General features: G+C 45.6%; 1 protein-coding gene across 1 annotated transcript; it reads right to left on the bottom strand.

Annotated features, from left to right (window-relative positions):
- Positions 1-3,227: 3,227 nt before the first annotated feature.
- LOC118770077 (low affinity vacuolar monovalent cation/H(+) antiporter-like) lies at positions 3,228-15,404 on the bottom strand. The gene is made up of 20 exons (XM_036517496.1): positions 15,271-15,404; positions 12,332-12,487; positions 11,597-11,718; positions 10,995-11,103; positions 10,392-10,508; positions 10,241-10,302; positions 9,269-9,433; positions 8,556-8,741; positions 7,921-8,020; positions 7,504-7,645; positions 7,069-7,252; positions 6,449-6,548; positions 6,237-6,355; positions 5,831-5,868; positions 5,370-5,482; positions 4,914-5,059; positions 4,717-4,811; positions 4,499-4,577; positions 4,159-4,267; positions 3,228-3,754 (listed from the first exon to the last, which is right to left on the bottom strand). Exons 1-20 carry the CDS (start codon positions 15,341-15,343, stop codon positions 3,681-3,683), a joined length of 2,289 nt encoding a protein of 762 aa, XP_036373389.1. The 5' UTR covers positions 15,344-15,404; the 3' UTR covers positions 3,228-3,680.
- Between the last annotated feature and the right edge of the window lie 1,188 nt (positions 15,405-16,592).

Raw genomic sequence — 16,592 nt, forward strand, 5'->3', positions numbered from 1 at the left:
GTCAGTTTTGTTTTTGTGTTTAGGGGTGCAGTGACCCCCTCTGTCAGTGCTGGTGTCCCTCTGAAATGACTAAGATGATCTTACAGGCATATTCCCTATATGTAACTCTACAGGGGCTTGCAGTCATTTTCAGCCCTGTTTTTAAGGCTTTGTTTTGTGGTGAAGGGGGAAGCCTTTTGTCGTTCTGTGGAGGATAGTAGCATCCCTGACCCAGCAATACAGTGCTAACAGGACTTGTAGTCATCTTTATTGCTGCTACCTTAATGACGGGACTGATCTTTTTAAGGAACGCCCCTAACATGCAAAGGAGAATGTTGGTGTGGACGTTGAGCTGTCATCTTCTGACTTTACTTTCTGCCACCTCTTCCTCTCTCTGCAGTTTGCCTTCCTCCACCCTCTACACCAAATCTTACTTCACTGTGAATATGGTGCTCTGTAGTCTTTAAAATGTGAATTTTAATAATGTACCTGCCTGCAGTCTGACACACAAACCCCCCCCCCCTTTTTTTTTTTTCTTTGCGCCAGTCATAATCTTATGTAATGTTTTAGAGGTGTGAAAAAAAGGAACGTGACATTCAGTGCCTTTGCCAATTGAATCTTTAACAGAACTGAAATACTCTTCTGCTGTTGTAGTTTGTGTTCAGAGCTGTTCTGGCTGCTTTGAGATGGCTAAGGAAGATAAATTGGAACAGATCTGAAATCATACTGTTTTGTTTAAGATGAGAATACAAGGAGTATGGTGTGAGAATGCTGTCTCAATGCCTAATATTCCACTTTTACACAAGACAGATCTCCGGCCTGTAATAATGATGTCTTACATTTGGATAGTGATCAAAGCGTGTACCTTAACTTTTACCTGGCACCATGAAAAACAGCCATGTGCTTGGTGCAGTCTTAAGACATTCAGACATTTCCATCCCCCTTTTGGTAGAAACCATTTTTACTTTTTTTTATTTTCATTTTTTTTTTTTTTTTTTGTTAGGGTAATTTATTTTAATTTGTAAATGAGTGCGCAGCCAGATCTCATTTTACAGTGATTGTGCTCTTTAAAAATACAGTGCAAAAGTGGAAATGGTGTAAAGAGATGACTTGCCTTGTCATAGTGACCCTTATTTTAAATGCACCAGTTTCTCTCTGCAGTTGTACATAAAAGTTCACTGGGTGGATTTTTCTTGGAGAAGTGTTACCCATTTAAATGCCAAATAGGTGGATAGGCATATGCTGATGTAAAGCTAACATTGGGTTTTTTGGGGCCTTAAAAATTCTTTGTTTAAATTGGGCACCTTTCTTGAAAACGTTTAATGTGTTTGCATCTAGTAACATTTTTGTCACAGGTAAACCGGCCAGTACAGGTAAAGCGATCGTCTAGCATGCACGTTATTTCTTAAGAGTAGCTGCTGAAAAACGAACTCTGCAAACTGGCGTGTAAGAAAGGTAAGAACGCCCAGAAGCTGACATGGAGGATCTGCTGGTTTTCTGAAAGCCTTACTCCAGCCAATGTAAAACACTCTGAACCGACGTGAGAAATGGGGATTCAGGTTCACATTGTCGCGTTTCTCGAGGGAAGTACTGTACTGCCTGTGTTCCTACCCTTCCTCTTTTTTTTTTTTTTTTGGTAAGGTGTTTTCTTGGCTCTGTGGTGGGATTTGCACATGCTCAGATTGTGCCTGCCTGCTCATATCCCCTCTGTATTTGATTTCTGCATGTAATGAGAACCTGGTGTGCATGAAGTCATGGTTAATCTCTGTTGGAGGGGAGGGGCTTCCTGGATTAAATATTTGCTGTGCAGCAAATGGTCAAGGCAGTATGTGCTTACCTGTATGTGTAACTGTTTTCATTGTTGATGAATCAATAAACTTGTACTGTAAGTGGTTTTTGGGTTTTTTTTTTTTTTTTTTTTTTTTTTTACACTGAACTAACTTTAAGGATGCTGTTACTGTGTATTTATATTTTGGGGGCTCAAAATAAGCATCACCTAGGACCAGGATTGGCTTTTTGTGTACAATCATGCTGTGTCCATGGAGGGGTTTTTTTAAGCTTTTGGGTAGTAGGTAGTTAATTTGCATTTTGACTTCATTTGTACTATACTACAAGTGACAGAGTAATTGATTTTTCAGCAGGCAGGCATTTTGACTCGCTGCCATTGGCATAAATTCATGCTCTGATGTGCAGGATTTTCTCCCCCCAACTTTAAGGGGTTCTCTTTCCTGTCAAAACATTCATCCAACAGCTAGATCCTCACAAGAAATGGCAGTGTGTAGTGCAGCCAGTGTTCAAAACAATATTTTCCCAAATGGTTACAAAATCACAAGAATTAAAACAAAATACTAGTGAGGTGTACCTACTTTTTGTACTGTGTGAAGTGTTGGCACAGATGACTTTACTGTAAGATTCTGATGGGTTTGTGTGCAGGCTTCTGGCCGCTGAGGGCTTAGAATTTATTCGAAAAGGTCACTGCATTAAGAATGAACCAATGAGCATCCGCTGTAGTGGACGGAAAACCTGTTTTAAACTCGTTGACTGTTCCAAATATTCTTCCCTCTTTCAGCACGTGGAATTAATCCTGCTCCTCCCTCCCTGATGCTGGCTGATGTCCCTACCTAGCTGTTCACCTTTAGCGTTGGTGGCAAGAGATATTCAATAATGAAAATCTTAAGTTTTTAAACTTATCGGCCTACAGACTGAATATCATTCATTACACACCACGACCCACATGCACTTCATTTCCCCCAAAGTTTGAATAATAGCTTGTTTTCTTCTTTAATTCCACCAAATACTCACAAATGAAAATCCTGAATGATGGTAGTTAACAAAAGAGCAGTGCTAACTGGATTACTCTGGTTAAAAGCTGCACTTCTCCAATGTGGGGAAAAAAAAAAAAAAAAAAAAAAATCGAACAATGTGAAAATTTGGAATCCGTGGTCAGTGCCATTTTTCTATGGCTGCCATTAGGGAAAAAAATCCTCCCTATTTTGCAAGGGGCTAAGGATTAATCCCAGTTTCTAAGTGACAACTGCTTACTGCTTCCCTTACTAGTTACTAATGTTCACTTGTATTAAAGTAGACCACACATGTATTGAGTTAACATTTTTATTTTAGTGAAATAGTATTTAGACATTTGCTTGACAAATATTAAACATCTTTTTTTAACAAAATATTGCTGAATTCCTATTAAAAAACATTTTAACAAACACAGCATACCTTCAGCAACCCATTTACAGCCCTGACACATCCCTCAGTGCTTTCTGCAACTCGTGAGTAAAGGAGAGAGGAAGAAAAATCCGTTTCAGAAGTGATCACATGCAACACCACACCGCCTAATGCCCTGGAATACCTGTGAACAGGTAAGAGAGACAGGGGCACCAACATTGGAGGTGGACACCAGGTGGACGAGGTTGATTTCTGAAGGCAATAAAGGGCTCAGGGCAGATGCCGGAGACAGTGGTTCACCAGGAGTGGGTATCAGTGCCGAAAAAAGGAGAGGGTGTTAAATGCACATGTTAAACACAGAGGTAGTGAATCACTCATAGAAATAGGAAATTCTGAAAAATCACACCAGACTCTGTGACCGTTTCCACACTGTCAGAAATGTTGTAGCATTTAGTTTAAAAAAGTTAGGGTAAAGAGTTAAGTGTAAAGGGTCGGCCTTGGGAGAGTTCTCCTTCAGCGCCCTCTGCTGGTCAGCAGCCGTCAGGGGAAGGCGCAAAGAAGTACAGTGCCAGCAGAATGAGGTAGACCACGACCAGGGCTGTACCTGTGAGGGAGAAGAGCCTAGTTACACATGTGCATGTTCACACTCTCACACACACACTCTCACACACTCTCTCACACACTCTCTCACACACTCTCTCACACACACACAGCCTGGGCCTCAACCATCTCCTGCTGACTAAGTATCAGATCTCTGATGACACAGAATCAGCTGCATTTAGATATTTTTTTTATTTGAGGATATACAAGTATACTACAAAAATATCAGCCCTGAATGTAATCATTGCAACAAATACTGTTTGGGAATCTCTGGCATTGAAGTTTTTCTTAAACCATTTTCTACACTAGAGGGCACTGCTTCCTGAAACTGTCCACTTACCACTTTGTGCGAGAGGGTTGTAAGACAACTATGAAAATGGCTTCACTGCTATCGCACTGATGGCTTACCCTGAAAGTAGTCAGACTTCCCGTCCATGAAGATGTAGTTTACAAGGATGACGCCAAAAATGCTCGACCAGAGATGCAGGTCGCTGAATATGAGCACAAAGCCAACATCCTGCAGCCAGTGAAAAAGGGAAGTCATGTTTAAGGAGCTACGTCTGCAGAAAGAATCCCTCAGTTTCACATGTCAGCAACATCCCTTCTCTAGACACAAACCTAGAGACAGAAGATCAGTATAATATTCAACTAAGGATATCAGCATCTTAAATAATCTGGACATTAATTTTTCAGAACATTTCTGAAGCAGAGACAGAGCTAACGATGTTCACCGCAGAATCACACTTACATAAAAAGCATTGAATAATACCAGCAGGGGAATCTGAAGCATACACACTTGCACTGCTATGCAACTGCCCACCTCCAGACTGGGGGGAAAAAAAATCACAAATAAAATAATCACAATGCAGAAGGTAAGTAGAATAAACATGTTGTGTTTGGTTAAGAAGCACAGATTCATGACGGCATTTGTTTTGTTTTACTGACAAATATGGAGGAGGGACCAACCTCAAACTGATGTTATTCTGAAGGGCGAACTGGATTCCATTGACAATCTCTGGCAGTTCAGGCACCATTGCCAGGACAGTGACTCCTATGAAATACTGAAAAACCAGGAGAGAGGGAGAGATCAGAGTTCCAAGCACCTGTTCTCCCCTTCTGATCCTCTCTCCTCTGCTGTTTGATACTGACAATGAATCCCTCACCTGAGAGATACTGGAGTGGGCGAGAATGGGCTTGATGTGCTCAGTGGTCAGGTCAGCACAGGCCGACATCAGCAGCGTTGCCACGATGAGGATGATCAAAGCCCTCCACCTGGACCAGTGCACGACCGCATCGTGATGACCGGGAGCTGCAGTGCAACCAACACAGGGGCACAGACAGGAGTGTAGGGGAGATAAGGGTAGAGACTATTCTTGCATCATTTCTTCACACTGTAACATATGCAAGTTGCTGTGGACAAGAGCGTCCCCTAAATGACAACGTAATTTAATTTTGACATCAAGACGTTTTACCATTATATTATAATTAAAGTCAAGCTAATACAACCCAAATTTTTTCCACTTTTGCCAAAATGCTGAGGATTTTCTAAGTACAGCGTTTCAGGCCCCTTGAAAGAGATGGAAGGACAGGAGAGGAACAGGCTGAGCGGAGAGACGGACCGTGGCAGCCGCTGATGTGGATGTCGTATATGTGCGAGTGCGTCTTCAGGGTGAAGATCAGGCCAATCAGGTAAGCTGCAGGCAGCAGCACCGCAATGGTGTTCACCAACGGCCTACACACACACACACACACACACACACACACACACACACACACACACACACACACACACACACACACACACACACACACACACACAGAGAGAGAGACACTGTTGAAATCAGCTGCAGTGTTTCTTTTACACACACACACACACACACACACACACACACACACACACACACACACACACAAACAGCACAGCAATCATTAATGTTACACAACGTCCACCAGTCAAAAAAGACGAATGACATAAAATGGAAAAGCAACCACACTTTTGCACAGTGTTTGGTAGTAATGTTACAGTCTTAATCTTTGACTGCACAGAGCTCAGATATAATCAGCAGGACACAGTACTCACTCAATGTGACTGTGAAACAGGGAATGGTTATTTTCACTCTGCAGAGAGAAAAGAAAAGTTACTCCTCAGACCGGTGCACGGAGCCACAGCTGCAGTGCCTTTTTATCTGCCTCGTTTCTGTGCGACCTTAGAAAACCGATTAAAACAGTTCATCACAGAAAGAGAGGTCAGTAACTTAATGTATATGAAAACAAATGATGCAGCTCAAGCATCCAAAATACATGGGCCTTAGAGAGAGGATACAGCGTATAGCATATACAGACAGCGTGTATACATTTTGTCACAGAACATTTTGATCCATCTGACAACCCCCCCCTCTCCCGGCGTGCCCAGCCATGATGTGAGCAGTGCTGGTGGCCGCAGCAGTGGAGGAGGGTCAGGGCGGCGCTATGCTACGCTACATTACCAGGTCATAGTGGCAGTTCTTGCACGCGAAGGGGCCGCTGGAGTTCGCGGTGCTGTTGGCACAGGCCTCGCACACCAGGTTCCCGTACGCCTTGGAGAAGAGCGTCGGGGCGAACACACCTGCGGAGACACAGCGATGTGTGTGTGACATGCGTGACGACCCCCGACCCCCGCGGCCGGAACGGTGCGAGACGGGCCCCCTCGACCTCTCACCTCCCACCGAAATGAAGAGGAGGGCGGAGCTTACGCCCGCCGAGCGGCTGTTGAACCTCTGCTCCCTGTGCTTGCAGCCACCAATGATCATGCAGATTCCCTGGGGACGGAGAGAGACGCAGCCAATCAGAACAGCTCTGATTCACCCCACCAGTCTCACTACCCCTCCATAAAAAAAATGTCTACCGCAGAATGTAGCACTAAACATGTGTCTGTTACTATTTCATTAAAAAAAAATGCTTGTTTCCAACAATAATAAAACAAGTTTTTTTCTCCCTTCCTTGACTAACTTCAACATGCTTTTCCCTTTGACTGATGTCAGATGTATGGAATCACAGATCATCTATACATTAACCAGACAATCAGCGCTGTGTGTTTCTCTTTGAAGGTTGTGTCTCTGCCGTTGTTAACACTTTAGGTGTTGTAGTTTGCCAGCTCAGCATGAATGCTTTTGAACAGATGTGGTCTAAAACAGAACATCCACAGCCAGCACAACAACACAGCCAGAACCTCCAATCACCAACTGCCCTCCCGGACAAGGAAGGAGGTGCTGTCGGTGCGGAGCAGGCCGCGGGTTCGGGACGGCCCGCTCCTTGGCGGATCGCCACGGCGACGCTCACCGGGATGAAAAGGATGCAGCCGAGCAGCGTGCCGGTCAGGGCGGATTTCACCACCTCCTCGAAGCACTTGCTTCCGGCGTTGTGGCCCCGCAGCAGGGCTGTGATGTAGAAGGTCATCTCCGTGATGGAGCCGAAGGTGGCGTTCACCACCGCGCCCACCGCGAAGTTACTCTGCGCCGAGATGCTGCGGGCGACACAAAAAAATAAAAAATAAAAAAAAAATACCGTTATCCTCACCACAGCCATGCGGGTCTCTCAGAGTCAGGAGGCACAGATCAGGAGAACTGCATTTCACCCTGGTGCCTGTGGCTTTACGCCCTTCAGCACCACTTCATAAACAGCAACAAGGAACGATCTTCCTGCACTGCCACCCACATACGACCTGAGGCAATCGGACGAGGGAGGCGGTGTTGCCGTGGGAGACCGGGCCGTTACCTGGCGATGCCCATGCCAATGTAGTAGGACAGGGGGATGATGGAGCTGACGGCCATGGCGAACTTGGCCTGTGGGCTGATGAAGTGGTCTGACGTGTCGGTGTACCCGATCGCCAGGGTGACGATCACCAGGAGGAGGAGGTCTGAGGGCAAATGCTTTAAGGACGCTAACCAGCACAGACAGAGAAGAGAAACAGCCTACCTATCCACTGTGGGCAGATTTACTCCAGGAGCTCAGGATTTACGGTGGGTTTATGCTGAAGTGGCAGGAGTTACATGGACTATCAGACACATATTTCAGAGACCATATATTCCTGAAAAAGAGATCCTCCAACCATTTGCTCTCTACTGCCCCCTGGTGGAGCCATGTCACCTGTCCCCCCCCTCCACCTCCTATCTGACATTCCGTAAAGGATACTGACAGCAAAGACATTGATCCCATCTACAGTGTATTTGTAGTAGTAGCAGTTGAAGGCATAGTAACAACAGAGAATAGCTCTGCTCTCACAACCCTGAGTCTGAGAGAGAGAGAGAGAGAGAAGAAAAATAATACAACTCAGACATGACTTCCACAACATATTACATATGATATGATATGTTTACACATGATATTCAAAAACTACAGTGTGTAGTCACACTAGGGTGGAAATTAAAACAATCACATCCCGTCACAGACAGGTGGTCCTAGACTATTGGGGAGATGAAGTCAGTACAAAAGCAGACCTTTCAGAAAGGACTCTAAACGGTGGCCTTGTGAAGTTACTGTCTGAACATTCTATAGATAACGGATGCTACTACCAAAAGACAAGACACCTAAGCAAAGCCGAAAAGTGAAACCAACAGCACTCTGGTGTGAGTGTTGCAGTGAGGTATAGAACTAGCTTCAATTTGTCTGCAAATGAAAGTCAAATTTGATTTCATTTTCCTGGTGCAAACGGAATCAATCCTAAATTTAAGGAAATAAAGCCTGTTTAAAAGCACACTGCTGTACTCTCCCTACAGTAAATTTTCCCCCCTGTGAGGGGTGCGGGAAGCGGGACACACAGAACTCGCCTTTTTCACAGAGCAGATGAGCACCTGCTCGGGGGCCATGAGCAGGATGGAGCTCATGGTGCGGCCGTTCATCCTGGCCACAGGGATGGTGAAGACCAGCATCCAGGACAGGATGCAGGCCAGAGCATGGACCACGCACAGCAGGGGGTACCCGAGCAGCAGCCACACGTATGTGCTCAAGCGACACTGCACCCCAAAAACACAGAGCAACCAGCCCGACGTGAGCGCACAGTCTACCGTTACAACACAAGACACGTTTCATAAGGATAAGAGTATCACAGAGAGCTGGCCTCTGGCTAATCTCAGAGAGCTGCTGGGTCTGTGTGGATCTCCTTAGAGAAGAGTGCTTAAAATCATTGAACTAAATAGCCTCAGTCATATCAGTTAACAGAATAAACAGAGATAAACTGCACTGAGGCAATCCGAGTTGAGGAGACTTGCTCTTGGTTCGGTTTTGTAAGAAATGACTCCTTTACTCCTTAATGTGATAAACGCAACACAAAACACCCATCTCTATATCCCAGGATGAGGTGTATCAAGAGAGCTCCAAATGAATGTTCCCACAGCAAGAACCTCATCACATCGGATAAGTCAGAGCGAGTGTGCGTACAGAGTTTGCAGCTGATGTTCCTCTTCCTCGTTCCCACTGAGCAGGAGACCAGCTTTATTTTAGAGCACAGCAACTTCCACATGACTGGGCGTTTAAGCCTCACCCAGTATCGGGGCTGCGGGGGGGCCTGGGGGCACAGGGGCACGGGGTGGGGCATTTCGATGGGCGCGGACTGCAGTAGGGGCGAGGTCTCCTTCATCTCGTCCACCTCGGGGATGGCCTCACAGTGGGGAAACCTCACACAGCAGGTGCCTGCCAGACTGCTGGCCTGGGGGGGGGGACAGAGAAAGAGAGAGAGAGAGAGAGATATAATACAGTCAACCTCGGATGCCCTGAGCCTGGCCCTCCTCCTGTCAGAGCCGATGGCTCCATCTGTCCCTCTGCAGTAGGAAGCTGCACATCAATGCTCCCTCTGTGGCCCAGATCAGCCACGGCGAATCGCGGCTTCGGTCCCGCCGGCTCTAACAGCCCGGCCGCCCCGGGCTGCTCCTCACATGACACAGCCACCGCCGGCTGGGGACCTGGCTGACATTCGGCTTTACGCAACAGACAAAGCCACCATGTAACTGAAAATCTAGGGAAGGGTACGTCAAAAAAAAATCACAGGTTCTCACTGCTAATTAAATTAGAAGTCAAACTTATTTCTTTCTTTATAACTTTCATTTAACTTAGTCAACTTTTTATGTACTTTTGATAATTATGATTGTTATCAATTACCCTAACATCACAAGGGCAGCAGCCCTATCCCTGATGAAGGCTGAGACATACACACAATAGCAGACATGCATGTTCCTCAGCCCTTTCTTCCTCTGTGACACTGGAGTTGCAACACCTCTTTGGTAACATGAATACAGTGACACACATGCTAATGCCACACAGACTCATGCACAACCGAAATCCCTGCCCTTCTGCTTTTGGGGCTGCCACACACACACAGAACACCATGAGCCAGCGCTGGGGCGGTTTACCCAAGGAGAAATGAAAGGCAGAACCAACGACCATGTGCACACAGTGACCCCGGGCGGGAGCGTGCAAGCGAACGAGCGCGATTAAAAAAACCCCCCGCTTCCGTTACCTTCTCTATCGACTTCCCAAACGGCCACAGGAAGTAGCAGGAGAGCCTCCAGCACAGCTTCCCTGAAATACAACATAAAGTGAGGGCAGGATCCTGAGAAACACCAGCCGTAAAGAAAACACACTCTGAAGTAATACGGAGAGCCGCGTACCATAGGGTATTCCGATGATGGTGAGGAACATCAGTGCACTGACCAGGGCGTACACTAAAGATGTCCACCAGCCGAACAACAGCACATACACTATATTCCCACAGGTGAATAAAGAACCTGCAAAGATGGGTGAGAAAAAAAAAATCAGTTAATTAACGGGAAACTATATTTTCATCAATATTTACAAAAGCTTACAATGGCTTAATATTTCAAACAGCTGTGTTGACTTGACTTGAGTAGACCATTTAGACTTGACTTAAGATTCTTGGTAAACCCTCACTAATGAGTCTGTCCTGGTAAACTGCCCAGGCCAGGAGGACAGACCTGCTCTTACAGCACCAGAGATATTCGGGTTTTATTTTTTTCCCCTCCCCAGACTCTTACTGATAACCCTGAGCACTTGGTCACCTCAGTTAATTTAGCGTAATAACTGACTTCATTACATAAGAGCTCAGACGGAATGAAGAGAGACGTCTCCAGAACTGCAGGGTCTGGGCTGTTCTGCACTAACAGGGAGGTCACAGCTGCCGCCGGAGGAGGGGAGGGGGACGCACTGCTGCTCCTCCCGACAGGTTAAAACCGGTTCCGTCCGGACGCGCTCACCTGCAGGGGACCTGACGACGTTCAGCTCGGAGTACAGCTCCTTCACGATGTCGGACCGGTCCTCGAACGGCCGCTCCGTGATGTGGCTCTTCCACTTCCGGAAGCCAAACTGGAAACGGCGCAGAGGTGAAACACCACGCGCAGAATCGTCACGCAAAAACGGCACAGACAGGGCACAGAAACGCAGAGGTGAAACACCACGCGCAGAATCGTCACGCAAAAACGGCACAGACAGGGCACAGAAACGCAGAGGTGAAACACCACGCGCAGAATCGTCACGCAAAAACGGCACAGACAGGGCACAGAAATGCCAAGCTACCAGAGCCTACACGCTGAGCTTCAGGGCTTGGTAACGGTGCTACCCACTGAGATAAAGGCAATTTGCCCCTAGATCTATGGGCAATAACGCTACCCAGCAAAGTCTCGGGGAGTGACGTCACTGCTGAAAGTGCTCCGCTACCCACTACTACATAACACAGTGAAGCTATTACCTTCAGCCCTGCTATAAGATGCACTGTGCAAGTCGCTCTGGATAAGAGCCCCTGCTAAATGACAGCAGTGACTCTGTCACAGACCCCCCCTCCCCCCGCCCCCACACCCACCTTGTAGTTGTTGGCCAGTTTCTGTGCCTCCACCTCGTTCTCTGCCCTGATGGTGGTCTTGGACATGCCCTCCTCCCACACCTCATCGGACGCGGGACCGCACTTCGAGGGGAAGGAGTGTCCTACAGGAGCGTCGAACACGGCAAAAAGACACGCTGTCACACTCCGCAGCACGCAGCCGCCACCAACCCTAAGACAAACGCGTTTATGTCTCTCTGCCGTCAGCTTTTCCCAGTGTCCTTACAGACCCTACTGTTCACGTCATTAGCACACATCTGTAGTCACTAGAAACACTTAAATCCTTTTTTCCTGCATTTTACGGATTGATTATCTCCATTACAGGACACACAGTGATGAATTGCTGGTCACATGGTAGGAAGTAACACAGTCAGCTTCCAAGCACAGTGATGAATGCTTACAGACCAACCTATACTTCAGAGAAACACTTGAGGTGCCGAGATCATCTACTTTCATTACAAAAATATTATTTTCATACCAGCAAATCATTATACATACACACACACACATATATATATATATATATATATCATTGAACAAGGGATGTTTAAACAAGGCAATATTTGTGAGGAAATGTTCAAAAGGCAATTTCAATGTAATGAGCCCTGAACTCCATAACCCAAAGATAACTGATTAGATCCTGAACATGTATGGACATTCAAGCCCCCCCGGCTTGTGACTGATAATACTGAGCAAAGCAAAGCTGCAGCACCCTACTTCTCTGTCCAGTGTATTTGGGGGTGAAGACACCGATGTGATGGCTGGTGTTGGGCGAGGGGGTGCCCAAAAGCTCAGGGTGCATGCTGGCCACACAGAGTCTGTCACACAGAGAGCTGCGGCGGTGACCTCGGGGGTCATTGTCCCATGGGGGATCTGAGGCAGAGAGAGAGGGGCAGAGACAGACGGGCAGAGACAGACGGGCAGAGACAGACGGGCAGAGACAGACGGGCAGAGACAGACGGGCAGACAGAGATTCAGGGTCAATACAACCTAATTACAGGAGTTCAAAAGTATCCAAACAAAACTGACACAGCAAAAGTACCAACACAAAGCATCATATACCAGCACAGACACTTGATCGTGGATCAGAACCACATCATTCTTCCGATTTCAGCACATCACGAGTCTGGTGATCTGAGATGATGGAGAGATTACGCTCATGCAGGTCACAAGCCGCCCTTCTCCTCCACTCCGCATTAGCAGGGAGGAAATGCTGTCTCCAATTACATTCTCAATGGATTCCACAGACAGATTAAAAAAAACCCTTTAGGGACTTTCACAAAAACACAACACAGAGGTTGAACAGTGCAACTCAGACCATGCCGGATAAGAAGGAACCACAACAGAAACCACTTCCCAGAACAGGAACATAACGTTAAGGTTTTAAAACATGATTCGACTCGTTTGGTACCCTAAATATTCTAATATTTCAAGGCAGTCAGAACAGGACATGTAGAAGAGGCTGGAGATGCAGACAATCAGACTAAAACTAGGGCAGTGAAATCAGATGAATTCAGCACGCAGATTACTGGCAAACAATCAGCAGGTTCAAAATCATAAACAATTGACAATAATGTGATAAAACAATATGAATTGCACACAATTTTTTGCATGATCCTCTGCTTTCCGTTTGCTGTTAAACAGTTCACTCACAAAACAGATTACAGTGCTGGCATCCCTGCCAAGCAAACTGGTAACAGTCTCACCTCATCAGCATTTAAACCAGTCCATTTTTCACAGCCTGCACACAAGACTGACGCATGCTTCCCAAGAAAACACACCATCAAAACAAGGGAACTACTTCTGACAGACATTGCATTATTGTCATTTAGCGGATACTCTTATCTAGAGCGACTTCCACAGGTTTTACGTGTTATCCATTTATACAGTTGGATATTTACTGAGGCAATTCCGGTTTAAATACCTTGGCCAAGGGTACAGCAGCAGTGTCCCAGCCGGGAATCAAACCAACAACCTTTCAGTTACAAGCCCTACTCCTTACCACCATGCTACACTGCCGCCGACGTGTGGAAAGCACACCAGTGACCCTGGGTCTGCACCATCTGTGGAATGTAGCTACCACGCTGTTATAAGCATGCGGATCTCTGACACATGGAGACAGATGCTACCCAGGCTAGAGGCCTGGAACAAGACAGGCTCAATTTCGCCTCTAACGGCAAGACCAGAGGCCTGCCGTATTCCCCCTTCTACAGCCTCACACTGCAGAATGAGGGCACAGCTGAGAAACTAAGGGCCAGCTCACAAAAAGGCAAAAAGGATTTCGACAAAGGCCGACACCTGGAAGAGCTTCCATTTTGTGCCAAGATGCTTTTTGCATTTTGTGCAAGAAATGCATCAAGAACCAGCCGGAGCATACCGAGTTTGGGGGTAATGTCGTTCTTGGGAGAGTGAAGAGCGTTTAGTTTGGACCCCAGCTCAGATGCAGAATCGGCTGAGGTAACTGCACTGTGACTTAAGTGTGGACAGTGATGAATGCTGTTCTCCCTGGGTCAGATTTAGTACCGTGGGAAAATGGGCACCACAGTACTCCAATATTCAGGGAAAACATCCAGATCTGTGAGACTAACCTCTCTCTCCATCCACAGCTAAACGAATGTATTAAAATGAAGTCTGCTGTCAAACTGGATGTGTGGTATCAGTGTGAGCAACCTAATTAATGTAAGTGCACACTGTGAATTTATCATTATTTGGATTAAACTGCATAATTTTGAAAGTGTACAGACCTCACGAGAGTTGCAACATTTTTATGGCACCTAAACAAATCTCAAGGGAGTTCCTAACCGGTAACAACACAAAGTATTCTGCGAAAAATGTATCGGAAGAATCGCATTATCAGAAATACCAAATCATATGTGACACGGTATCATATCAAATTCTGAGGGACTTGGTAGCCCATTTACTAATAAAATAGGCGTCACTGAGTATTCTGCAGTCAAACTCGGTATGACTTCTCTGCTGCAGACGAGAAGTTCTTCCTCTAAAGCCGCTGTTTGCCAACCCTGAAATGCCGCGTTGGTGCACGCAAAAAATCACTGTTCGGTTATCAAACTGCACCTGCGAAACCGTTTTATCAGAATAAGCGTTCTGGAACTTCTTGACTGAGTGTAACTTTGACTTTGTAATCTAATCACAGGGGTGCTTTAAGGAAAAAACCGCATCCAAAATCACGGGCGTTTTGCAGAAACATCGACCGACATAGCCTTGCTACAACGTATTACAGCCAACCGGCCGTACACCTGAGAACCCGGAGACCAGACGATATTGATTGGCAGTGTGAGTTAATTCATTCGCTAAGTTAGAAACAAATCGAATTGTTTCGTTGATGTCTGTGTGCAAGCTAGCAAGCGTTGCTCATCGACCACTGCGAACAGTACCACTGAATTGGCATTACGCCAGTTTGCCATATTCGCAAATAAAAAATGCAATATTAAACTTTACTCCACCATTCTGAATTGCGATAAGCAATAGTTACAATTCTGGCAAAGCGTGTCGCAAACCAGTGGAGCGTTACGCTGAGGACGCTGACTGCATGAAGATGAGCGATACGCTGGTTTCGCAGAGGAACCATTAAAATTGGTGTGTGATTGTGATTCAAACATAGGTAATTAATTAAAAACCAATGAGTTATGTCTCACCGAGGCTATCGGCTGTGGACCTCCGCCTGCGACTTTCTGGATCCTTTGACATAGCTCCGCTGGGAAGAGACATTTCGGTTGTCTAGCTGGTGGATCTCATTTAAACTCTCACGTTTGGAGAGCTTGAGAATTGCTCCTCTTCTCGCATGATGCGCATTCTCCTTTGATTGGTCAAAACTCCACCGTTGCGCGTTTGCACCAATCACAGATGAGTGCGCGCTGTGTGCGGACACTAAGCCAGCACGCCCATCATCCTCAACCAAACAGGTTGCGCAAGCCACGGGCTCGCTCCAGACCTCCAGGAATCGTGGGAATTGTAGTGCATAAGAAAAGGTTTGACACCAACTTTGTCCAGTCTTCCATCGTAATTTTCTGGTTTGTATAATCTCCTACAGCTTGTTCTTACGTCTAAACTTGCATTCTCATCTTGATAAATAATGGTTGTATTTACTTTAGTCACTTATTAAGGGAAAGCTTAAGAACTGATTCTCAATGTAAGCTACAAGTATCAAGTATCATTTCCCCTATGCAGGGAAAAAAAATCAAAATTACCTGAAAGTTATTAACACTACACCTTAATGTGCGAAGTGAAATTTGTCTGGTATGAAGTGCTTGCCAAGCCACTTGTCTGCACACAAACCAAGCACTTCTCCAAATCTTTCACAACAGGAAGTTAAGTCCACAGACACAACGCTTAAAAAAAGTGTATGGCAAATTTATGTCCCCCTTGTGAGTTCTCTGATGGCAGAGACACCCATGCTTATATCACAGAAACATGTTTGAGAAGAAAAAAAAAGCATACATCTACATTTCATTTTTTATTAACACATACAAAAATACAACTGCTTGATAACTTTTTTTGAAAAATACTGTATAACATTATTGGAAGGAGGACTGAAGAAGCACTAACAGCAGTAGGTAAGGGTAAGATCATCTCAGGAATATAATATTTCACAATATTTTTGTTATCCTGAAGTATTTGGTTGTTACAAAGGTGAAAATGAATCTCTGAATATTTTCTCAATATATTAAAAAAAGCAAGAGTCATTTTTTACATTAATAAAAAAAGATGCATAAAAAGTGTACTCTCCTAGAGCTGCCATTTTCCTTGTGGTTTCAGGTCTGTAGTTTTAGTGCATAAACACAAGGCTCTTGTCAGGTGCGGATCCAGCCCTTGCAATACACCAACACCTCACTTCTTTTTAAAAGAATCAGTTCAGCTGACTGGGTTTCTGACTACTTTAAATTCGGAGTCAGTGCAACCACGGAACAGGGAGTAGCTTACTGCAGTGTGCTGAGTCTACAATGCAAGTCCATAGATT

This window comes from Megalops cyprinoides, chromosome 23 (genome assembly GCF_013368585.1).
Source record: "Megalops cyprinoides isolate fMegCyp1 chromosome 23, fMegCyp1.pri, whole genome shotgun sequence".
Classification (NCBI taxonomy): Eukaryota; Metazoa; Chordata; class Actinopteri; order Elopiformes; family Megalopidae; genus Megalops; species Megalops cyprinoides.